We start from the raw sequence: 25,477 nt of genomic DNA, 5'->3' as shown, positions 1-25,477 counted from the left end.
CTCGTCGGATGCTGCCTGAACTGCTGTGCTTTTCCAGCACCACTCGACTCCAGTTATTCATCAGGCAGTGGTCTCGCCAAGATATTGTACAGAAATATTGTGAGTAGATATACGAAAAATGCAAGTATCAAGTAATGTTTTACCTGACCCAGACTTCATAAATAGCTTCGTGCAATTCTGCAAAAAATGTCATACACATCAGGTAGTAGAAAAACTTCAATATGTAATCAAAGCTGCATCTTTAATACCCATACCAGGTTTTGAAGTATTTATTCTGTAGGAAAACTTGAACTGTGATGAAGAAAGCATTGTTTTGCTTGAAACAAGAAATAAATTACAGAATCTGATCCCAATTCAGGAATGTTGATTGCATAACACTATCATAACAAAAGATGGACAACACATGACTGTTCAGTTAGAAGTGCTGTATATTAAACAATGGTTTGGTGTCTTACAGCAGATTCATCTAATACCATCAGGTTTAAATTTTGATTGTATTGCTAACAAATTAGTAATTTTGTTCAATGTAGAGAAGAAAATACAGGTAAATTCTATGCAGTTAGGTCAACATAATATTATTGAACATCCATTAACAATCTCCAAAGGTCCAAGTATTTCATACTATGTTCTTAAAATGGCAATGTAAACTAAGGATATAAAGACATTCCCTGTACAACTAAAAAAATTTAAAATGTTTGAGGTTCCAGCTGCAAATTCTCATTTAGAATCCAATATGGATTTGTCAAAATATTATCAGGATGTATCAATATTTCCCAGGGTGTTCAATATAGGCTTTGAAATGAGGAAATTCTCTTGTGAACACTGAAGAGAAGCAGGGCCTCCATTCATATAAAGTAGGAATTTAATTGAATTTGAGATTAAGAAATTAACATTGAATGAGAATCAGCAAATTCAGATGTAGGTCCTGCAGCAACTCAGATTCAAATTCCTCATATTGATTTTGCAATGATTTTCACTTCAATGAGCAAAAACATTTGATAGCTTTGAATAAAATGAAAGAATCGGAATGTTTATATGGTGTTGCTTCAGAAACAACAGATATATGTATAGCTCAGAACAGCAGTTACAAAGTAAGTTTTCCAAAGGTGAATTCTCAGTCTGATATGACAGTTAAAAACAAGCCATGTTCCTTCAAGTACATTTGTTTAACACAAATACAGATCAATTACTTGAAGCAAGTAGCTTTTTCTTCTGAAGAAGTGGACATTAATGAAGTAACTATGACAAAACCAACAAGTGTAGTTAGCAGTAGGGAAGTGGTCTTGAAGGCAGATATGTGGGAAAATATTTCAAGGTCATATGTCGATGAACATATTAAAGCATATTAATTCAAAATATTTATTTAAGTCAGAATTGTGGGAAAACTCTGGCCTCTAAGCCAAGAATGTCAAATCAATACAAGGTTAAATCAATATAATCTGAAATATTATTTCACAGTGGAACCAAATGAAGTGGATATTTTTCTGTTTTGAGTGAAGATTTGGGATACAGATATTGAGTGTTATTATCCTAGTTTAACATTTCTATTTGCAATAAAAGACTGCATGCACAGAGCTAACAGAATTTCCTATTTCTGAGAAAGATTTCTTGTCACAAAATTTAAAACTCAAAATGCAACACTGATCAAATGGAGTCCATTGATTCAACCATTCAATGTAAAGATTGTCCACATTGCTGATAAAGATAATGTGATTGCAGATGCCTTATCCTGAATGTAAAATGAAATCAATTAAGGATTTAAAGATGATAAAATATTTTACAACACTTGTCGAAGGGGAGAGAAAGGATGAATGGATTGCTAGAACCCTCGCTGATTTTTAATTATTTTTATTTTATTCTTTTATCAGATTTGGTTTGGAGCTGTGAACTGGGAACAGTGAGCTAAAGTTGACTTTTAAATTGTGTTAAAAGGAAAACAGACACAAGCTTTTGTTTACTCAGGAGGCCAAGCCTGGAAACTAAACGTAGGTTGGTTCCTGATCAAAACGTTCTGCAGATGCTTCATAGACTGGGAAAGAGCATTACTTTTAAACAAACAGCAGAAGTTGTCTATTAACAAGGTCTGGTTCCAGAACATCAAAAAACATTTATGTTCACGTAGATGGCAGGTGTTGTATGGGGTCTGGGACCTGGTTTAGGAAACGATCAGTCTGTCAGGAAGTGTTTAGAGTGTAAAATGGGTTTTAGCCTGGGATTTCTCAGAAAAGGAATCTCGCTGTTGATTCTACTGTATGAAGCTTTGAAAGATTCCTGCCTAACCTCCTTTAACAGCTTTTGGAAGTTCAGAAAATAGAAAACTAAGTTTAAAGTATTACTGCCTTTATCTGAGCAAATGTAAAGGTAACTCTGATCGACATCTTCAATTGGGTGAGAAACCATCATGTTGTGGAACAACATGTCGTGAAAAACCATTTCAGTAATCTGGCTAGGTTTGCTGTTTTCTATTATTTATTCCTTAACTGTGTTTGATTGTCCGTTGTTTGTGTGAACAGGGCTGAAAACAAACATTGTTAGGTTTATAGTACAGACCAGTTAGATTACTTTGTTGCGTAATTCTGCTCAACTATAGTTATTCTATTGTTAACAAATTGCTTTTGTTTAAGATACAAACTGGAATTCATTATTTAAATGTTTCCGAATGATTGTGGTCAATTTTGAGAGTCTTTGAAGGCTTTAATGCTCCTGTGTTGCAAATACAGATGCAGAAAGGTTGATTTGGTTCAGCTGTCTGTATCAGTGTCATAACAGGACTTAAGTCTTAGGAACTTTGCTGTCTCTGTCACATGTCTTGTGATAAAACAGATTTTTGAAATGAAGTCTCACCTTTCCTAAAGCTAGCGAGCACGTAAAGACCACATCTTTTATTTTCTTTATTTTTGGACTGTGGACTAAAAAGAGGATACTGTTTTAAAGCAAGGACACTGTACAAAGGAGTGGCTGCAGTTTAAAAGAAAAATCAGTTTACTGGATCAAGTTGTTAGCAGTGTACAGTGTTGTATTTTTCTGGAACAGTGAAAGCAAATGGAGTCAATGGCTTCCGAACTAAGGGAAGGCTGCTCAACAACATTATTTTCAATGACTCCTGATCAGGTGATCATGGCTTGCATGTAGTTTAGTATAACATCACCTAGTCCGCAAAACAAAAGCATAAAAAAAAACACTCTCCAACACACTCTCTTATGTACAGGTACCAGAAAACCTCCTGTAACAGCTAACTGTCGTACATTCACTAACTTTGCAAATCTCCCATTGAAGGAGGAAATAAAATGCCTCTAAAGAAAGTGAAAGGATAAATTTTCAACAGAGAGCATTGGTATACAAAAAACCTTGAGTCAACAGCAAAGAACTAAAAACTATCTGAAAGGATGAAAAAGCAAGCAACTTATCAAAAGCTTGTGCTTTTGGAATGGGTTTCCCTGTGTTGTTTTCTTTCATCTTGAAAATTTTAAAAAGTCGCTTTGCAGACTTTGAACTTCTAATCAATTACATAATCAGTATTAATTTTAATTGTGGACTTTCCCTGTTCAATGCCTCCTCTGTAGTTTTGGTTTTTCTGACCTGTTGTTCTTCCCTCTTCTTGTTAAATTTACCAAAATAAAGTTGTTCTATTCAATGACCTTAAAACTACAAGCCACAATGATGGAAATTTGAGGTGGTCAAACTATGGTGCAGAGTTAACTGATGCAGTTTGCTTCATGGACAGTATACCTTGATGGATGATAGGTGGGAAACACTAAAGGGATGAATGAACAGCCTCTGCACTGCAATGTCTAAAAGCCTCATAGTGCCTGCGAGAAGAATTTGATAAGAACTCATGGACTGTCAGACTTTTATTTGAGAAAGTCTGGATGAAGAATTCAAACAGCTGGGGCTGGAATTGGGCTTAGAGGACACAGCAGCCAGCAATTGGTACTGCTGCCAGAGTGGTCTAGTCAACCAAGATTTCATAATGTACATAGGAGTGTTATGCCATATCTTTGAGGAGTAAAAAGTGACCTTAACATGATATAATTCTTCATTGGGATGAAAAGTAATCAAACCCAAAACTGGGATCCTACATCTAAACAAAGGAAACATCAAATGTATGAGAATGAGTTGGCTGTTATAGACTGAGAATCTTCATTAAAAGACCTGGCAGTGGACAAGCACTAGTTAGCATTTAAAGAACAAATGCATCATTACAGTTATGCATATGGGTGAGAAAACACAGCAAAAGTGGACACCATGGTTAACAAGAGAAATCAAGGATAACAGTGGATCCAAACAGGAGTCATTTAATGTTGCAAGAAAATGTAGCAAGCCTGAGGAGTAAACAATTTAGAATTCAGTAAAAAGAGGGTCAATACATTGAATTAAATGGGGAAATATAAACTTGCAAGGAACATAAAAGTAGACTGCAAGAGCTTCTATAAATCTATAAACTGCTAAAAGATTACTGAAGACAAATGCCGTTGCAATCTGAAAAGGAAGTGTTGGTAGAAGAAAATGACATTTCGATTTAACAACTTAAACAATAAGTCTTCCAACAATAATACAGAAACGAGAATCAGCCCACCAAAGCATAAAGACCTGCTCCAACAAAACCTCACTCTACCTCAACAACACGATATCTACACCAAATAATTTTATTGATTGGGGGAAAAAAAGTTACAACCATATCTGCCTTACTAAGCTTTTAAATATCAAGCACAACTATGTTACTCTTCTTATATAAAGATCAACCCCAAAGCCAACATGGAGCTATAAGAATGTACGTCCTCTTTCCCAAGAACCATTTCTATAAATGTCCCTCAAAACTATTTTCGGTGCTGTCGATCTGCGCATGCGCCGTTGTCGACGGAACGAGTCACATGATACAATACCATCATAAATACTTCTTGAAAAGTCCAAAATCCGAGTCGAACATATACCTTCATGCATCCTAATCTCTTTTATCGTCACTTATTATTTTAGAAATTGTATACTTTTGTTTGTTGTCCCTCGGCGTCTCCGCCCATCGATGACGTCAGCAGAGCCTCGTTGTGGGTGTAAACGGCGGATTTTTTGAAAATGGGGGGATTGTGTTTCGAGGCGGATGGCGTGAAGTGGCCCGTGTTTTGACTAGTTATTCCGTGCCCTGGGGAGGGGCGGCGGTTAATGGTATGGCGACCGTCTGCATCGGCGATACGATAAAGGTAGTGACCGTCGTTGTTGGTTCGTTTCAATGTATCAGTGAGAGTCATATTTCGGATTAGCGTCAGCAGCCCCGGCCTGGACCTCGGGCAGTTCATCCCTTGGGCTTTCCCTTCATCGATTGTTGGCGGCAGGTTCTGTTCCGTGTCCCGGGCTTGTTTGTAACATCGTGTTCTGGTAACGGGTCACATAATTCTCTCTCTCTCTCTCTGACCATGCTCCGCGGAGGTTTGTTTTGTTATCCCCAGGAGTTGGGCTGGGCCGTGTGCCTGATGTCTCCGGAAGCTTAAGTTATCAAGCTCGCGAGCAAATCACGCAACTTGCTCGTTCTGTTTCTCTGTAAGAAGTAATCACTATCTCCGTTAACTCTAGAAAATTTGTCAGAAGAATTGGCACTTGTCGGATGCTCGTTGTCTTGTTCGTGACGGTGATTTGTCCTTTTTTTTTGTCTGAATACCTTATTTATGCTATTTTGGGGAGATAGTCAACCAGCTTGTGTGGACTGAGTTAAGATTTAGGCCATTAGTGCAAATTCTTAGACATCAATGAACCGGTGAGTTTGGTTTTGATGATAAGCTAGCAGTTTCTGGGTATTAATGCCAGAGTTGGTTATGCTTTGCATTAAATATGTGATACAAACTGAGATCGCTTGCTTGCCGATGAAATGTCAAAATGATACTATTGTATGTGATAAAACTCCATATATGCCAAGTGTGAGACATTAATAAATTGCTATCAACTTAGCCAGCCTAGGTCACTTCAGCGATAATGAGAGCATTGGGATTGTCCTTCCTCTCTCAGTCCATGCGTCAATTTTATCCACGCAGCTGACATTTCTCCTTTTTAAAATATTGCTTTTAAGCCAATTTAATTTTCGTAGGGTGAGGTTGCTGAATTTTTGTTTCTTAGAGATTTGCACTTGGCTAACTTTTTTCCGCTCCCTGTCTGTCAAATCGTAGGTCAGGAATGTAAAGTTCACTCCATTTGTCTTGTTATCCATCTGACTGGTTCTGATCAGGTGTTGGAATTCCTGCATTCCAAAACGTGGTGTCTTCCAATCCTCTCTCAAGAGTCTAACGTTTTCCCTCTTAGAGTGCACACTCTGCACTAATTACTGTATTTAGTATTTTTAAGTTCCATACGGATTTTTTTTTGGTATACAGCTGCTATTTAGTTGTGTCTCTTGCTCCTACTCTGACCTGGATTTTGTTCCTGGATGTAACTTTGGTGTTTATGAATGTGGAAAGGTACTTGAAATTGTACGCTGCCTCTGACTTGGTACTTTCAGTCATGACTTGCCCATTACTTTGCATGTATTTGGAAAGGCAAGGACTAATTAGGGATAGTCAGCATGGCTTTGTGAATGGGAATTCATGTCTCATGGACTTGATTTGTTACTATTTCAAAAAAGTCAGGATTGAGGGCAGAGCAGTGAATGTGATCTCTATAAACTTCAGTAAGGTGTTTTGACAAGGTTCCCCATGGGAGACTGGTTAGCAAGGTTGTATCTCCTGGAATACAGGGCAAACTAGCCATTTGGATACAACTGGCTTAAAGATAAAATAGAGGATGGTGGAGGGTTACTTTTCAGACTGGAGGCCTGTGACCAGTGGTGTGCCAGAGGATTGGTGCTGGGTCCACTTATTTATAAAAATGATTTTAGATGTGAACATAGGAGGTATAGTTAGTAAGTTTGTAGGTGACACCAAAATTGGAGATCATAGTCATAGAGATGTACAGAAACAGACCTTTCAGTCCAACTCGTCCATGCCGACCAAATATCCCAACCCAATCTAGTCCCACCTGCCAGCACCTTGCCCATATCCCCCCAAACCCTTCCTATTCATATACCCATCCAGATGTCTTTTAAGTGTTGCAATTGCACCAGCCTCCATCATTTCCTCTGGCAGCTCATTCTGTACATGCACCACCCTGTAAGCAAAAAAAGTTGCCCCTTAGGTTCCTTTTAAATTATTCCCCTCACCCTAAACCTATGCCCTCTAGTTCTGGATTCCCTCACCCCAAGGAAAAGATGTTGTCTATTTATCCTATCCATACCCCTAATGATTTTATAAACCTCTATAAGGTCACCCCTCAGCCTCTGATCCAGGGAAAACGGCCATAGCCTATTCAACCTCTCCTCCAACCGTGGCAACATCCTTGTAAATCTTTTCTGAACCCTTTCAAGTTTCACAACGTCTTTCCGATAGGAAGGAGACCAGAATTGCATGCAATATTCCAACAGTGGCCTAACCAATGTCCTGTACAGCCGCAACATGACCTCCCAACTCCTGTACTCAATACTCTGACCAATAAAGGAAAGCATACCAAACACCACCTTCACTATCCTATCTACCTGCGACTCCACTTTCAAGGAGCTGCGACTCCACTTTCAAGGAGCTATGAACCTGCACTCCAAGGTCTCTTTGTTCAGCAACATTCCTTAGGACCTTACCATGAAGTGTACAAGTCCTGCAAAGATTTGCTTTCCCAAAATGCAGCACCTTACGTTTATCTAAAATCTATTCCATCTGCCACTCTTCAGCCCATTGGCCCATCTAATCAAGATCCCTTTGTAATCAGAGATAACCTTCTTCACTGTCCACCACACCTCCAATTTTGGTGTCATCTGCAAACTTATTAACTGTACCTCTTATGCTCACATCCAAATCACTGATATAGATGATGCAAAGTAGTGGAAGCAAAGAAGGTTACCTCAGATTACAGCAGGATCTTGATCAGATGGACCAATGGGCTGAAGAGTGGCAGATGGAATAGATTTTAGATAAATGTGAGGTGCTGCATTTTGGGAAAGCAAATCTTAGCAGGACTTGTTTGCTTAATAGTAAGGTCCTAGGGAGTGGTGCTGAACAAAGAAACCTTGGAGGGCAGGTTCATAGCTCCTTGAAAGTAGAGTCACACAAGTAGGATAGTGAAGAAGGCATTTGGTGTGCTTTCCTTTATTGGTCAGAGCATTGAGTATAGGAGTTGGGAGGTCACGTTGCGGCTGTATAGAGTCATAATCATAGAATTGCATACAATTTTGGTCTCCTTCCTATAGGAAGGTGTTGTGACCCTTGAAAGGGTTCAGAAAAGATTTACAAGGATGTTGCCAGGGTTGGAGGATTTGAGCTATAGTGAGAGGGTGAATCGGTTGGGTGCTGTTTTTCCCTGCTGCGTTGGAGGCTGAGGGGTGACCTTATAGAGGGTTGTAAAATCACGAGGGACATGATAGGATAAATAGATGAAGTCTTTTTCCTGGGGTGGTGATGTCCAGAACTAGAGGACTTGGGTTTCAGGTGAGGGGAAACCTTTTAAAAGGGACCTAAGGGCAACATTTTCGCGCAAAGGGTGGTGTGTCTATGGAAGTGCCAGAGAAGAAGATAACAAAAATCCAGAGAAAGTACATTCCTGTCAGGGTGAAAGGAAAGGCTGGTAGGTGTAGGAAATGCTGGATGATTAAAGAAATTGAGGGTTTGGTTAAGAAAAAGAAGGAAGCATTTGTAAGGTATAGACAGGATAGATTGAGTGAATCCTGAAGAGTATAAAGGAAGTAGGAGTATGCTTAAGAGGGAAATCAGGAGGGTAAAAAGGGGACATGATATAGCTTTGGCAAATAGAATTAAGGTGAATCCAAAGGGTCTTTACAAATACATTAAGGACAAAAGAGTAACTAGGGAGAGAATAGGGCCCCTCAAAGATCAGCAAGGTGGCCTTTGTGTGAAGCTACAGAAAATGGGGGTGATACTAAATGAGTATTTTGCATTAATATTTACTGTGGAAAAGGATATGGAATATATAGAAAGTAGGGAAATAGATAGCGTATCTTGCAAAATGTCCAGATTACAGAGGAACTGCTGGATGTCTCAACGGTTAAAGGTGGATTAGTCCCCAGGACCTGATCAGGTGTACCCAAGAATTCTGTGGGAAGCTAGAGAAGTGACTGCTGGGCCTCTTGCTGAGATACTTGTATCATCGATCGTCACAGGTGAGGTGCTGAAAGATTGGAGGTTGGCATAAGTGGTGCCACTGTTTAAGAAGGGTGGTAAGGACAAGCCAGGGAACTATAGGCTGGTGAGCCTGACCTCCGTGGTAGGCAAGTTGTTGGAGGGAATCCTGAGGGACAGGATGTACATGTATTTGGAAAGGCAAGGGCTGATTAGGGATAGTCAACATGGCTTTGTGCGTGGGAAATCATGTCTCACAAACTTGATTGAGTTTTTTGAAGAAGTAACAAAGAAGATTGAGGGCAGAGGAGTAGATATGATCTATTTGGACTTCAGTAAGGCTTTCGACAAGGTTCCCCATGGGAGACTGATCAGCAAGGTTAGATCTCACGAAATACAGGGAGAACTAGCCATTTGGATACAGAACTGGTTCAAAGGTAGAAGACGGAGGGTGGTGATGGAGGGTTGTTTCACAGACTGGAGGCCTGTGACCAGTGGAGTGCCACAAGGATCGGTGCTGGGACCTCTACCTTTTGTCATTTACATAAATGATTTGGATGCTAGCATAAGAGGTACAGTTAGTAATTTTTGCAGATGACACCAAAATTGGAGGTGTAGTGGACAGCGAAGAGGGTTACCTCAGATTACAACAGGATCTGGACCAGATGGGCCAATGGGCTGAGAAGTGGCAGATGGAGTGTAATTTAGATAAATGGGAGGTGCTGCATTTTGGGAAAGCAAATCTTAGCAGGACTTATACACTTAATGGTAAGGTCCTAGGGAGTGTTGCTGAACAGAGAGACCTTGGAGTGCAGGTTCATAGCTCCTTGAAAGTGGAGTCGCAGGTAGATAGGATAGTGAAGAAGGTGTTTGGTATGCTTTCCTTTATTGGTCAGAGTACAGGTGTTGGGAGATCATGTTGCAGCTGTACAGGACTTTGGTTAGGCCACTGTTGGAATATTGCATGCAATTCTGGTCTCCTTCCTATTCGGAAAGGTGTTGTGAAACTTGAAAGGGTTCAGAAAAGATTTACAAGGATGTTGCCAGGGTTGGAGGATTTGAGCTACAGGGAGAGGCTGAACAGGCTAGGTTTTCCCTGGAGTGTCGGATGCTGAGGGGTGACCTTTATAGAGGGTTACAAAATTATGAGGGGCATGGATAGGGTAAATAGGCAAAGTCTTTTTCCTGGGGTCAGGGAGTTCAGAACTAGAGGGCATAGGTTTCAGGTGAGAGGGGAAAGACATAAGAGACCTAAGGAGCAATATTTTCACGCAGAGGGTGGTACAGGTATGAAATGAGCTGCCAGAGGAAATGGTGGAAGCTGGTACAATTGCAGCATTTAAAAGGCATCTGGATGGGTATATGAATAGGAAGGGTTTGGAGGGATATGGGGCAAGCGCTGGCAAATGGGCTTAGATTAGGTTAGGAGATTAGGTTAGGCATGGACAAGTTAGACCAAAAGGTCTGTTTCCATGCTTTATTACTCTGACTGTGTTTAGAGTCCAAAAGTGTGGTGCTAGAAAAGCACAGCAGGTCAGGCAGCATCTGAGGAGCAGGAGTGTCAAGGTTTCGGGTGTCACCCTTCTGGTCCAAAACAAGGGTTACTCCGAAACATTCACTTCCCCACTCCTTTTCCCATTATTGTTTAGAGTCTAATATTTAATTTATGCTCTGTTCAGAAGGCTCACTATCTTTGACTGGCCTGACCATTGTTTTTAAACTGTAGCCCTGAGTGTGCAATCATCTGTGCACACTTAATTACATTTTTCTAGACGTATGATGCAACAACATTTTTCTGTATCGCCATCCTCTGTATGTTCTCCTGAGAGTGTTAGTAACATGGAAGCTACAACGCTCGCCTGCTTGATTTCCTTTTTTTAACCTGGAATTAGCTTGTATGCCCATCACCAACTCTTTCCTGAAGCATTCTTATCTAGCTCCTGTATTTGGCATGCAAGAAGTTTGGGTCTGCAAAAGTCTGTTGTTTCCAGAAAACATCATGCTGGCCATTGTTGAAAGTTTCTTTTTTAAAATGGTCCAACAACATGAGCAGAAACTGGGCTTCCCACTTATTCTCATTTCACTGATCGTTTTGAGCACAAGTAGTTTATTGTACTCTTTTTCAAGGAACAAAGCAAAACTGCTCATCTGCTATTTCTATTTGTATGATGGGGGAGTCTCTGATCAAGAAGTTAGAAGCAGGGTTTCAGAGACTTCGCCTTGTAGTTTTACAGTGCAGAAAGAGGCCCTTTGGCCCATTGTCAGCACTGGTGATCAAAATCCATCCATTGTAAATCCCATTTTCCAGCACTTGGTTCATGGCTTTATATGCTATGATGTTTCAAGTGTTCATTTAAGTAATCCATAAATATCTGAGAGTTCCTGCCTCAATAACCCTTTTAGGCAGCGAGTTCAAAATACTCAACCCTCTGGGTGAAAGATACTTTCCTCAAATTCCTATTCTTATTCTTATTATTATTATTATTCTTATCTTAAAACTCTGCTCCCTGCTTATTGGCCCTGAGGGGAAACATTTCTCCCCTGTCTGTCCTATGTCCATCAAAACTTTGTACACCTTAATCAATTCCCCCCCTCCCCCCAGACTTCCTGCTCTAAGGAAAACTACTCTGCCTGACTTGTCTCCGTCAACAGCTAAATCGCTCCAGCCTAAGTGATGTCCTAGTGAATCTCCTCTGCACCATCCCTCATACAATCACAACCTTTCCATATTCTGGTCCCCACATTTGTTCCCTGTACTCCAGATCTGGCCTAACTAATGGTATATGAAGCTTCTTCATGGCCTCTTTGCTCTTGTATTCAATACAGCAATTACTAAAGGCAAGTATCCCATCTACCACAGTAGACCCCTTATTCTGTTCTCTTGCCTTAAAGAATCTGTGAATATGCATTCCAACATCTCTCCGATCCTCTGTACTTCCTAGCACCTGACCATTCGATGTGTACTCCCTTTCCTTTAGTTCTCCCAAAATGCATCGCTTCGCTTTTCAGGATTAAATTCCATTTGATACTGTTTAACCTATCTATATCATAGAATCCCTACAGTGCAGAAAGAAACCGATTGGCCCATCAAGTCCGCAATGTCTTCCAAAGAGCATTCTGCTCACACTCCACCTATCCAACTACCCCTGTAATCCCGCATTTACCATAGGCATTCACCTAACCTGCGCATCCTTGGACTGTGGGAGAGAAACTGGAGCACCTGGAGGAAACAGACTCTGGGAGAGTGTGCACATAGTTGCCCAAGGCTGGAGTCGAACCCAGATTCCTGGCACTGAGGCAGCAGTGCTGACCACTGTAGTCTGAAGTTTCCTCCTCATTGTTTACCATGTCACTTGCAGACTTACTGATTTGATTCCTATCCTGATTATTACTGTACACAACAAACAAAAGGAACTGAGCACAGAACACTGTGATATGCCACTGAACACAGGCTAATGTTCATAAAATAAAACAGCCACTATTCTCTGCTTCTTGCAACTCAGCCAATTTTTGATCCGATTTACCAAATTACCTTGGATCCCATGGGCTTGTAACTTCTTAACCAGTCTGCTATTATGTAAAGCTATGCTGAAGTCCATATAGAAATGCACTATCCTTATCATCTTCATATTGAATGGTGGACCAGGCTTGAAGAATCAACTAGGTAAAAACAATGACTGCAGATGCTGGAAACCAGATTCTGGATTAGTGGTGCTGGAAGAGCACAGCAGTTCAGGCAGCATCCAAATAGCTTCAAAATTGACGTTTTGGGCAAAAGCCCTTCATCAGGAATAAAAAGCTGACCTGTTTTGCACCTAGTTTTGATGTTTGTTTCAACTCAAAATTCAGTCAATTTATTAGACATGAGCTCATCCTGCAAAGACATGCTGACTAAACCTGATTAATCCTTAGCTTTCAAAGTGGGGATTAATTCTTTCTTTGTCAGAAATTTTTCCAATAGTTTCTCTACCACAGATGTTCAATTCATGGACCTATATTTTCGTGACTTATCCCTGCCACCTTTCTTGAACAATGGTATCACATTAGCTGTCCTCTACACATCATGTGGCCAAAGATGATTTTGAAAATTAATGCCAAAGCCCCTGCAATCTGCTTCTTTGTCTTCCATAGTAGTTTGGAATACATTTCATCTGTGCCTGAAGATTACCTGTTTTTAAGCCAGCTGAAGTCACTAATACATCCTGTCTCTCCTTCCCCAATTTCTTAATACCTACGCTGTCCCTCTTTACAATGAATACAGATGCAAAGTATCTCCTTCAAGACAAAGATCCACACAAATTACCACATTGGTCCCCAACAGCCCTACTTTTTCCCTGAATGTTCTCTTGTCCCTAAAAATTTTGATTTTTAAAAAGCTCTTGGACTTTCTTAAAAGTTGCCTGTCAGTAATTTTGCATGTCCACTTTTTGCTCTCCTAATTTTTATTTTAAGTAAGCCCATGCATTTCTATACACTAGAGCACTTACTGTTTTGAGCCTCTGGTATATACCATGAGACTCCTTTTTGTTTTCCCTTTGTCCAATTCTGCTCATCACTTCACATTCACGGTTCTGACCCACCCATCACCTTTTAAGGGAAGATATTGGCCCTGTATGTACTCTGTCCCTTTTTAAAAAAATTTTTTTTTAATGAATGTCTCACTGCTCTGGCTTTTCCTGGAAGTAGCTGCTATCTTTTCAATTTGGCCAGATCCATCTTATTAAAATCAACACACACACACACACACTATATAGGTGATTTTCCTCTGTGCTGCAATGTGTTGGCTTGTTGAAATAATGTTCTGATGCAGCTTCAGTTGTGGGTGTTGGGATGATTGCTTCTGTAGTTCAATATTTGGTCAGTATGTGTTGTTTTTCTGTTGATGCTGGTTTTAAGTTCCCCATTGGCTGTTCGCTCTACTGTGACATCTCGGAATGTTGTTTTCCTCCTCTTTAGTGAATCTTATGCCAGTAAAAAGGTATTATTGATGGTCTTAAAGGTTTCCTCTAACTTGTTTCGTTTAGTGATGACAAAGGTGTCATCCATGTAGCAGACCCAGAGTTTGGGTTGGATGGTTGGCAGCGCTGTTTGCTCAAGTCTCTGCATTACTGCCTCTGCTATGAACAACAACCTACAGACAAACCAATGGAACACCCATGGGATCTCCGATATCAGGGTTCTTAGCAGAGGCAGTAATGCAGAGACTTGAGCAAACAGCTCAAGTGCAGAAATTGAAGTGTTTACTGAGCAATGCAAATCTTGTGTGCTAACATCACATCCTGACCACAATAAATCAAAGCTTAGTAAGGATTCCTTTCCTACCATCATGCAAATCTAATTGGTGTATTGTTTACTGGAACTTTGTTCTTTTTAAATATAAGAATTACATTGGCTTTTTGTCAGCCCTCTACCACCATTTCATATTTTAATATGCATGTAATAGTGCCTTTCACATCTCTTTAAACTCTGAATGTATATGAACTCTGAAACGGAGGATGCGATCTTTTAATACTTTAATTATTTCCTCACTTTGAATCTTGAATGTGTTTTAATTTTTTTGTTTTCTTTTCCTCACATTATTTCAGTTTACCATGGAAACTAAAATAATGTAACTAATCTTTCATGTCATTATGCACAAGTTTGTTTCTATCCCTTTAGTATTGCTATCTTGACTTTTCTGTCTCGACAAGATAACTTTTACATTGCTTAGTGACACAGTTTTGTAGTCTTTAACGTTTTTGACTCGGCTGTCTTTTTATTTTTGTCTGCCTTTTTGATTTACTACTTGTTTTGTTTTTTGCATTCTTGCCACATTTAAAATCTATTACTAATTATGTCTAATTGTTGGATTTTCTCCTGAATCCTACTTCTTTATTGTTTTCCATTGCTGTTCTATCAATTCTCTTTTTTCCAGTTTGTTTTCCCTAATTTCATTCTCATCTTTAAAGTTATCATTACTTTTTTCCAATTTGTTACTTTGTCCCTTGAATCTTGTAATCATGATCTCAAGATTAAGGTGATCAAATAATTGTCCCTTGCTCTTGAACCACATGGGGAAGCATGTTTTGCAATAATTGTACATGGACTAAGGTACAAAATGTCAAAGTAAGATCAATGATTTTTTTAAAAGTTGAAAGTCTAATGAGTTCATGGATTGATAATTTGCTGAAATTGCTATTGCTTTGTTTACACAAATGAAAAGGTACTTAATTCTGTAATTCACTTGCAGATTGGACGCTTGGTCAGAGCAATAAAAGTAATGCAGAATGTTAAAATTGGGAAACAGTAGTTCCAAATAACTTCACAATGACTCAAAATGAACTCAACTCAGTTGTACCTTTTTTGACGGAGCTGAAGAATAATGGGTATTAAGAAATTACATGCAAAACAAACTGGAAAGAAATGCACAGAATGCCTGAATGGAAACCTGGCATTTGATCCTGTGGTTGCAAGTAGGAAAGCCCCATGCCAGTCCAGAAAATGACCCAGCATGCAGAAAAATCTTATGTATTAAGACACAAGGACTTGGCAGTCCCAGGGGTTTAATGTTTGATCTTCATCGATTTGTTCATGGCATTTAGGGTGCTATAAGTTACTTCCAGTTCTGAAAGTGGACCCTTTCTGGGTTGGGGTGCAAAATGTTCATTCAGAACTTCAGCCATGCCCTGTCTCCATGGTGAGTTTCCTTTTTCAGTTTTTAACCTTTTTTTATTTTAATCTATCTTTTTGTAATGTATGTAGAAGACTTCAGTTTCTGTTCTAGTATTCAGCACATTCTTTAGCATGCTTTTTTTCCCTTTTTTAATTTCTTCTGCTCTTGTATTCTGCTGGCTTTCTCTACTTATGATCACAGCTGATGCTAATACTGAACAAATCTGATCCCAGAGTAAAACTTGGCTTTATAAGGTTTCTGTGAACGTTGCTTGGCTAAACAAGTGTTTGAGAGTTGGGTGAGATATTGCCTGGGCAAAGCTGAAAGCCTGAGTGTGGTGCTCCGTTTCAGTCTAGGCACTTCAGAAAATGATAGTCCCAACAGAAACAGCCAACTGGTAAATCTTACCTCTGAGTATTTTCTTACAGTTTTTAAAGCATAATGTATTAACTTAAATAATGGTAGGAACTTTTGATTATAATAGAGGTGTTTGGAAGTGAAGGAAGATCCTTAGCTAGCTTTGTGCCTTCAAGGGAGTAAGTAGCTGCTTCTAGAGAGAATTCATGACAGGACCCCTCAGACCTGTGGTATTCTCTTTTTGCACAATTTGCAAGTAAGAGACACTTTTTCAGTGTCCCTGACAACTACATGTGCAATAATTGTCCATCTGCAGCTACTGGCTAACCACGTTTTGGAGCTGGAGCTGCAGTTAGACTCACTGGAGTATCTGCAGTGCTGAGAATATCGTAGAGAACACAACTTAGTGAGCTGGTCACACAATTGAGGGAATACACATACTGAAATTGAATGGGTGACCGTGAGGCAAAATAAAAGGCTCAGGAAGGAATTGCAGGAATTCCCTGTGGTTATCCCCCATCAAACAGATAGATATACCACTGTTGATACTGTTCCAGGGGAAGGCCTCTCTGGGGAAAGAGTAGCATCAATGGAATTCGTGGCACCACGGGTGCTATATGGAATGGGAGGAAAACAAGCAACAGGGCTATCGTCATAGGGAATTCAATATTAAGGGATACGTACAGGTGCTTCTGTGTTTGCAGACATGAATCCAAGAACGTATGTTGCCTCCTGAGTGCCAGAGTGGAGGATTCCACCAAGCAGTTTCGAGATATTTTGGAGTGGGAGGATGAAGACTTGAAAGCGGAGTATCAGAAGTTGAGAGAAACTAACACGCAAGACTTCAAATGTAGTAATTTCATAATTCTATAGTGCCATGTTCTAGCAAGAGCAGGAATAAGGATAGATCAGATGAATGTATGTATGGCTGGAGAAATGGTAAACAAGCAGGAGGCTGGAAGAACACAGCAAGCCAGGTTAGCATCCGGAGGTGAAGTCAACATTTTGGGTGTAACACTTCGGGAAAAAGTGAACTAAGGAGGGGTTTAGATTCTTGAGGCATTGGAACCATTTTTGGGGAAGATGGGACCTGTAGAAGCCTGACTAGTTATACCTGGATAAAACGGGGATAAATATCTTCATTGCTGCTGCCAGTTCCATTGGTGAGGTTTTAGTAGTATGAGAGGGAAATGGGAACCAAAGTGACTGCTTTGGGTCAGATTCAGATCAGGAAATTGGAGGTAGAGCATTAGTTAATGTAGCCAGTGACTCAGAAAGACAAAATTAGTAAGCATTTCAACCAAGAAAACTGGGGTTGACCTGTTTTTCTACTTCAATTTGGGAGTGTTGCAAACAAGGCAGATGTGCTAAGGGCACAGATAGGCACATGGCCACATGACATTCCAGCTATGATGGAAAGCTGGCTAAAGGAGGGGCAAAAATGGCAGCTCAGTATCCCTGGATATGACATTTTCAGACAAGGAGTGACAAAAGGAGGTGGCGTAGCGAGTATTGGTTAAAGAATCAATGATAGTTGAGAAGCGATGAGAAATTGATTTCCAATTTTCACCAGACACAGGTGAAGCACTTGAGCAATGCAACTGTGGTTCATATATTCAAAAAGGGTACAAAGAAAATGCTGAACAATTATAGGCCTCCTAGTCTGACTTTAGTGGGCCAAAGTTAGAATCAATCCTCAGAGGTTGGCTAAACTGTGTCACTTAGAAAGACATGGGATAGTCAACATGGCTTTAAGAGCAGGTCATGCCTTGGAAATTTGATGAACATCTTTGAGGATGTGACAACAAGGAGAATTGTCAAGGGTAGCGCAGTGGATTTTTGTCTACATGGAGTTCAGTGAGGAACTTGACAAGGTGCCCCATGGTGAACTAGATCAAAAATGTAAAAACCGATAGATACAGGAGAATGTGTCAAATTGGATTCAAAGTTGGCTTAGTAGCAGGGAACAAAAAAAGGAATGTGAATGGAAAGCTGTTTCAAGTTCCACAGAGCTTGGTGTTAGGACATCTGTTTATTGTATACAATAATCTGGAATTGAATGTGTGCAGTGGTGCAATTGGAGACATTTGCAGATGACACAAATTGGCCATATAGAGGATAATTCAGCTCCCAAATGATATAGGTGAATGTAATCTGTTTTGGCTTCAGTAAGGTGTTCGGCTAAGTTCTTTTAAGGTAGACTGATCCGCAAGGTTAGACCTCATAGAATACAGGGAGAACTAGCTATTTGGATACAGAACTGGCTCGAAAGTAGAATACAGGATGGTGGTGGAGGGCTGCTTTTCAGACTGAAGGTCTGTGACCAGTGGTGTGACACAAGGATCAGTGCTGGGTCCATTGCTTTTTGTCATTAACATAAATGATTTGGATGTGAACATAGGAGGTACAGTTAATAAGTTTGCAAATGACGACATCAAAATTTGGAGGTGCAACCTTTTTCGCTGTCCACTACCTCCATACAACAGGATCTTGGCCCATCTGATCAATGTGTCCATGAATGGCAGAGTTTAATTTAAATAAGTGTGAGGTGCTGTATTTTGGAAAGGCAAGTCAGGGCAGAACTTGTACAATTAATGGTGAGGTCCTGGCAAGTGTTGCTGACCAAAGTCCTTGGAGTACAGGTTCATAGTTACTTGAGAGTGGAGTCGCAGGTAGATGGGATAATGAAGAAGGTGTTTGGTATGCTTTCCTTTATTGGTCAGAGTATTGAGTATAGGAGTGGGAGGTCATTGGTTAGGCTACTTTTGGAATATCGTGTGCAATTCTGGTCTCCCTCATATAGGAGGGATGTTTTTGAAACTTGAAAGGGTTCAGAAAAGATTTACAAGGATGTTGCTAGGATTGCAGGGTTTCAGCTGTAGGGAGAGGTTGAATGCCCTGGGGCTGTTTTACCTGGACCATCTGAGGCAGAGGTGTGACCTTTTTATCAAGGTTTAAAGAGGGGCATGGATAGGGTAAATGGACAGGGTCTTTCCCTGGGGTGGGGGAATCCAGAACTAGAAGGCAATGGTTTAGAAGGAGGGGAAATTTAAAAGGCTCCTAAGGAACAAATCTTTAATGCAGAGAATGGTATGTGTATGGAATGAGGTGCCAAAGGAATTGGAGGTTGGGACAATTGCAACATTTTAAAAGCCATCTGGATGGGTACGCAAATAGGAATGGTTTAGAGGGACATGAGCCAAGTGCTGACATATGGGACTCAATTAGTTGAGCATTTTTGGTTGGCATGGATGAGTTTTTGTGCTGTATATCTCTGACTCTATAGTAGATGGAGTTCAACTGATAAGTGAGGTAATGCATTTAGGGAGGTCAAAGTTAATGGAAAGCAATAAATGAGAATATACTGAGTGGTAGATAAAGGCAGTGGGAATGCTCTCCTTCACTGGCAGAGGCATAGAATATAAAAGAAAAGTGGTAGAATGATGGAACTCTACAAGATACTAGTGAGGCCACAAGTGGAGTATTGTGTGCAGTTCTGGTCACCACACTACAGGAAGGACATAATTTGCTCTGGAGAGAATGCAGAGACAATTGACTAGAATGGAACCAGGGCTGGAGAATTGGGGTTGTAGCAAAGGCTGAGGTAGTGACATGATTGAGTATACAACATTGTGAGGAGTAGAGTAGTAGATGGGAGGAACTAGTTTCCCTTGGCAGAGTTCAAAAACTGTGTGTCTTGACTTGAATCTAAGTGGTAGAAAGACTACATTGTTTTATGCAGAAAGTGATAGGTGTCTGGAATTTGCTACCTTAACTTGTGGTGGAGATAGAGGCCTTTTTTTTTAAATGTACTGGATCTGGACCTCCAATGCAGTGTGCATGAAGATCGGATTAGAAAAGGCAGGGTGTCTAGGTCAGCATGCTCAAGATGAACTGAATAGCCCCCTTCTGTCCTATATCACTTCTATAGTTCACTGCTTCTATAAATTTTTAACTATTGTAGTTGGTCGTTGAACATGTTTACACACTTTTAACAAAAGAATGTAAGTTTATTGTACGAAAAAGAAACCAAGCTGGAAACTGTTTAGGAAGATCTTAACGTAAACGTTTTTTTAAAACCGTTTCAAACCTTCCCCAGCAGTATCCTGATTGCTGATCGTTGGATGCTGCCTGAACTGCTTGCTCTTCCAGCACCACTAATCCAGTATTTGGTTTTCAGCATCTGCAGTCATTATTTTTACCTTTTTTTTTTATTGATGCTCAGTCCAGTGAAGTAATACTCCTATCTTAATTGTTCAATTCCTAACTTGCCTATCTCTCATTGATAGTTTCTTTCCTGCTCCTGTGGCTTGAACTTCCCTTGAGCTCTAACAGCTTGAAAACTTGTACACAAATTCACAGCTTCAAGACTTCTCAAACTCTGTCCCAATTTGGAGATTCCAAAAACTAAGCTTCCCCCACTCTGGAGATTTTTGTTTTAAACAGAATAACATGTTGCTCTTCTGGGATGATGCTGTTCTTCTGCAATGAGCCCAGTAAATTCTACTGGTTTTATTAAACTAAACTCAAAAGAAAAACTCATGCTCCTAGTCTGTTTTCATTTAACATGGTGGATATCCCGCTAAGCACTTTTTTTATCTTTAGTTCACTATTCCAACTTTTATTTTATTTAAAATATCTTTTTATCGAACTGAAAGCACGCATCCAACATATTTCTACTTTAAAGTCCAAATGGTAATGCCTATGCATTTTTATCATATTGTATAGCTCAACTCAGATGTTGTTAATCAAAAACTTTCCTTTCCCTGTTTCATTTTAATCTTTCTTTAAAATCACTTGGATTTATTTCACATACTAAAGTCGCACTTTAAAGCTAAAGTAGATAAATTTATTTCTCAAAGTTTTTTACGTTGGTCACTTACTGAATTAATTACTCATTTTTGCTTTCAATCCATCTATGTCATTCAGTTTTGAAACTGAATTTTGACCCTCTTCCAGTTAACTATCTTTGAACATTACAAGCCCTTCAGCCCTCTGTGCTGGCCTTCTATCCAACTCTTAAGATCAGACTAACCCACATACCCTTATTGTTCTACCTTCCATGTGCCTATCCAAGAATCACTTAAATGTCCCTAATGTATCTGACTCTGATTGCTGGCAGTGCATTCCATGCACCCACCACTCTGTGTAACGAACCTACCTCTAACATCTCCCCTAAACCTTGCTCCAATTACCTTAAAATTATGTCTCGTCATGATAGACATTTCAGCCACAGGCAAAAGTCTCTGGCTATCCACTCTATCTATGCCTCTCAACGTCTTGTACACCTCTATCAAGTCACCTCAGTCAAAACGTGTGGCGCTGGAAAAACAGTGTCCGAGAAGCAGGAGAGTCACGTTCCCAATGAAAAGTTTATGCTTGAAATGTCGACTGTCCTAATCCTCGGATGCTGCTTGACAGGCTGTGTTTTTCTAGTGCCACACTTTTTTTTTGACTCCGATCTCTAGAATCTGCAGTCCTTATTTTCTTCTCTTTCAAGTCGCCTCTCATCCTTCTTAACTCCAATGAGAAAAGCCCTAGCTCACTCAACCTTGCTTCATAAGACATGTCCCCCAGTCCAGGCAGCATTCTGGTAAATCTCCTCTGCACCCTCTAAAGCTTCCACATCCTTCCTACAACAAGGCGACCATAACTGAACACAATATTCCAGGTGTGGTCTAACCAGGACTGTGTAGAGTTGCAGCATAACCTTGCAGCTCTTAAACTCAATACCTCTGCTAATGAAAGCTAACACAACATATACCTTCTTAACAACCCAATCAACTTGACAGATCAATCGACGTGGACCCCAAGATCCCTCTGTTCCCCACACTGCCAAGAATCCTCCTTTTAACCTTGTATTCTACATTCAAATTTAATTGTCCAAAGTGAATGACTTCATACTTTCCAGGTTGAACTCCATCTGCCACTTATCTGCCCAGTTCTGCATCCTGTTAATATTTCCTTGTGGCCTAAAGCAGCCCTCCACACTATCCACAACTCCTCCAACCTTTGTCATTGGTGAACTTACTAACCCACTTTCTCATCCAGGTCATTTACAAAAATCACAAAAAGCAGAGGTCCCAGAACCGATCCCTGTGAACGCCATTGGTCACTCAGCTCCAGGCTAAATACCTTCCATCTACCACCAACCTCTGCTTTCTATAGGCCAGCCAATTCTGTACCCAGACAGCCAGATTTCCCTATATCCCATGCCTCCTCACTTTCTCAATGAGCCTACCACGAGGAACCTTATCAAATGCCTTGCTGAAATCCATGTACGTTACATCCACTGATCTACCTTCGTGTTTTGTGACATTCTGAAAGAATTCAATAAGATTTTGTGAGGCATGAACTGCCCTTCACAAAGCCATGCTGAATATCTCTAATCAAGCTATATAGTTTTCCAAGTAATTGTAAAGCCTGTCTCTCGGAATCCACTCCAATACTTTGCCCACCACTGACATAAAACTGACTGGTCTGTAATTCCCGAATTATCGCTATTCCCTTTTCTTGAACAAGGGAATAACATTTGCCATCCTCCAATCATCTGGCACTATTCCAGTAGACCGTGAGGATGCAAAAATCATTATCAAAGGTATAGCAATCTCTTCCCTCGCTTCCTGTAGTAACCTAGGGTATATCACCTCTGAGGATTTATCTTTTTGTTGTTGGAAATTTTTCAGCACATCTCCTTCCTAACATTAACCTAATTGGTATGTTTCACATTGTCCTCTAGAAATGTCAAAGTCCCTCTCAGTAGTGAATACTGAAGCAAAGTATTCATTAAGACCCTTCCCCCTACATCCTCTGACTCCAGGCTGCACTATCCCTTGTCAGTCCTACCCTCACTCTGACTATCCTCTTTTTCCTCACTAAAGTGTAGAACACCTTTTATTTTCCTTAATCCTACCTGAAAACTTTTTCATCCCCCCCCCCCCCCCCCCCCCTCTGTCTAGCTCTTCTAAGTCCGTTCAGTTCCTTCCTGGCTACCTTGCAACTCTTTTTAAAGCCCTGTCTGATCCTTGCCTCCTCAACCTTAAGTAAGCTTCCTTCAGCTTTCTTGTCAAAAGCCAAATATAAATTTGACTACTTTTTCCTTGTCCACACATTCCTACATTAGCAAATTCTACTAACAATTTCAGATGTATTTTTCAATTTCCTCAACTTACAAAATACCTTGACAACGATCACAGTCCAACAACACTTTTCCAAGCTTCCTTCCGCTTGTTGCCTGTTCTTGTATATTTTAATGTCTCTAAAAATACTAAACTTTTAAAGGACCCCTGGTCTGCTTGCTGCTTCTCATCATGCTGGGTGACCACTGACCTTTCAGAATGCATTTTTAACTGCAGTCCAAGGACAGAAGGTAACACAATGGGTGCAGAACTTTCAGGGTAGAGTTGGAATACAGCACTTCTGCACTATGTTTAAGCTAATGTAGGAAAGAGATTGAAGATCATGAAGGCAGGGTTTATTTAAAGAGCAAGACCTCCAAAAGGTGTTGGTCTGTAGATTACTTTCAATGCCACATTCTGTTGAATATAGGAACTATGAGGTGAATAGACGATCAAATTAATATACAATGAGTAGGACATATCTTAATTTGATTCCTGAGAGATCACATTTAAAAATGCACTAGAAGTCATTCGGGTCCTTTGTGACAAAAGTTGTGAAGAAATTTAGATTTTCTTATTGAATGGCCAATGTGTTCGGAAACCCTGGATAATTTTTTAAAATTTAAAATGAAGGAAATTATTTACCAGTATATAGGATTGCGTGCGTACGGTGGAGCCTAATGCGAGACAGCAGATAGGAGACTAGGTAGTTCCAATTATTAACAAAAAACTTTAGCACTTTTGAAAATCTGCAAATAAAAGGATCAAGTTACGAAAAAAAAGGCAATTCAAATTCCAATGAGAGCCACATGATTATCCTTTTATAATTGACCTTTTTAGTTAAGGTGGCAGTTTATATTTGGTAGTAAATACTAAATAACGACAGTTGATGTTTTGCTTGAAGAGCTTGTAACTAGACTTAACGCTGTTGCTGGGTGATGACAAGCCGTTATTTAGGTTGTAACGCGGGAATAAAGCCGGGCTTGCGTTTGAGTGACACTCAGATTGCCTTTGGTTCAGTTTAATCGTCAGCTGGCTGCTAATGCAGTCAAACGAATTGTCAGAGTTCCTGCCGGTAGTTTTAAAATGTTCGATCGAGTGTTGAATTACGTTTTCTTAAAGTGCAAGTATGGGGTCTCGGGCGATGTGAGGATGTCAGTTACAGATGGCGAGAACACAATCGAGGTGAGCAGGTTGGAGCACTTACGGAGCTGTTTAAACTAACTGTTAGTTTCATCGTCCCACCGCGTCGGAGTGCTGTAATCGTTGAGGGAAAAGGTGCTGCTAAAATCGACACTCAATTAATCTTAAATGTTTCTTTTACAGGACTTCAAGGTTTTAACGCTCTTGGGGAAGGGTTCGTTTGCATGTGTTTACAGAGCAAAATCTGTCAGTACAGGTCTGGAAGTAGCGATAAAAATGGTAAATTTACAATGATTTTTAAATTTGCCTAATGTAATCTTATCGTCTATCAATGATAATGGAGTACTTACTGCGTTGAAAATTAAGTATTGATTTTTAAACCGGCGAGGTAAAGATTGATTTTTGAAAATTGTTATAGATATCATGATTTGAAACCAATACCTGAACAGCAAGAAGCAATTATACTCATTGAAATATATTTTCTTAAAATATAGTAATCTTGTATAAACAGAAATTGTTTTGAGCTTTCAGCTTGAAACTATATAACCATCATAACTTGTCATCTTCCTGGGCAATGCTGTCTGCAACTGTCATAGGTTTGCTTTGTAAAGCAATGGTCCATACTCCAAACTGCTCATTCGTTAACCTCTGTTTCCTCTTTAGAGGAATGATTTTCTGGCTAAGATCAGTTCCGATTCTTCGCTTTGCAGTTTGTGATGTCCTTCACAACAACTTATCACTATTTGTATTAAAGCACAGGCCCTTCACCGTCACCTCCGTTTTGCACCCCCACCACAACCATATCTTTCTACCCCGATGCTCATGACCCCCCATAGTCAACTCATTTCAGGCAATAGTTTGTCTTGCCTCTTCTCCACCATTGTCACCTAAATCCTGAAAGAATCCATCATTTGTTCTGCTCCTGCCAACTTGCGTGCTATCCCTTTTTGAGGTATAAGGCATGGGTCAGCTGTCATTGTCATTTGAGATGTACAGCATAAAAGAGCCGGTTTGCACCTTAATAGGTTGGGGACCAGCATTCTGGCAGGTAGGTTTGCTAGTGCAAC

General features: G+C 40.0%; 1 protein-coding gene across 1 annotated transcript in view; it reads left to right on the top strand.

Annotated features, from left to right (window-relative positions):
• Positions 1-5,033: 5,033 nt before the first annotated feature.
• Positions 5,034-25,477, top strand: part of plk4 (polo-like kinase 4 (Drosophila)) — a 63,830-nt gene continuing 43,386 nt past the window's right edge. The window contains exons 1-2 of the mRNA XM_072584164.1: positions 5,034-5,195; positions 24,594-24,689. Coding sequence (XP_072440265.1) covers positions 5,163-5,195; positions 24,594-24,689 — 129 coding nt within the window. The 5' untranslated portion in view covers positions 5,034-5,162. The remainder of the gene's footprint in view (positions 5,196-24,593; positions 24,690-25,477) is intronic.

The sequence above is a fragment of the Chiloscyllium punctatum genome, chromosome 14 (assembly GCF_047496795.1).
Source record: "Chiloscyllium punctatum isolate Juve2018m chromosome 14, sChiPun1.3, whole genome shotgun sequence".
In the NCBI taxonomy this organism is placed as follows: domain Eukaryota; kingdom Metazoa; phylum Chordata; class Chondrichthyes; order Orectolobiformes; family Hemiscylliidae; genus Chiloscyllium; species Chiloscyllium punctatum.
The sequence above is the reverse complement of the archived record's forward strand: the minus strand, read 5'-3'. Positions and strand labels throughout refer to the sequence as shown.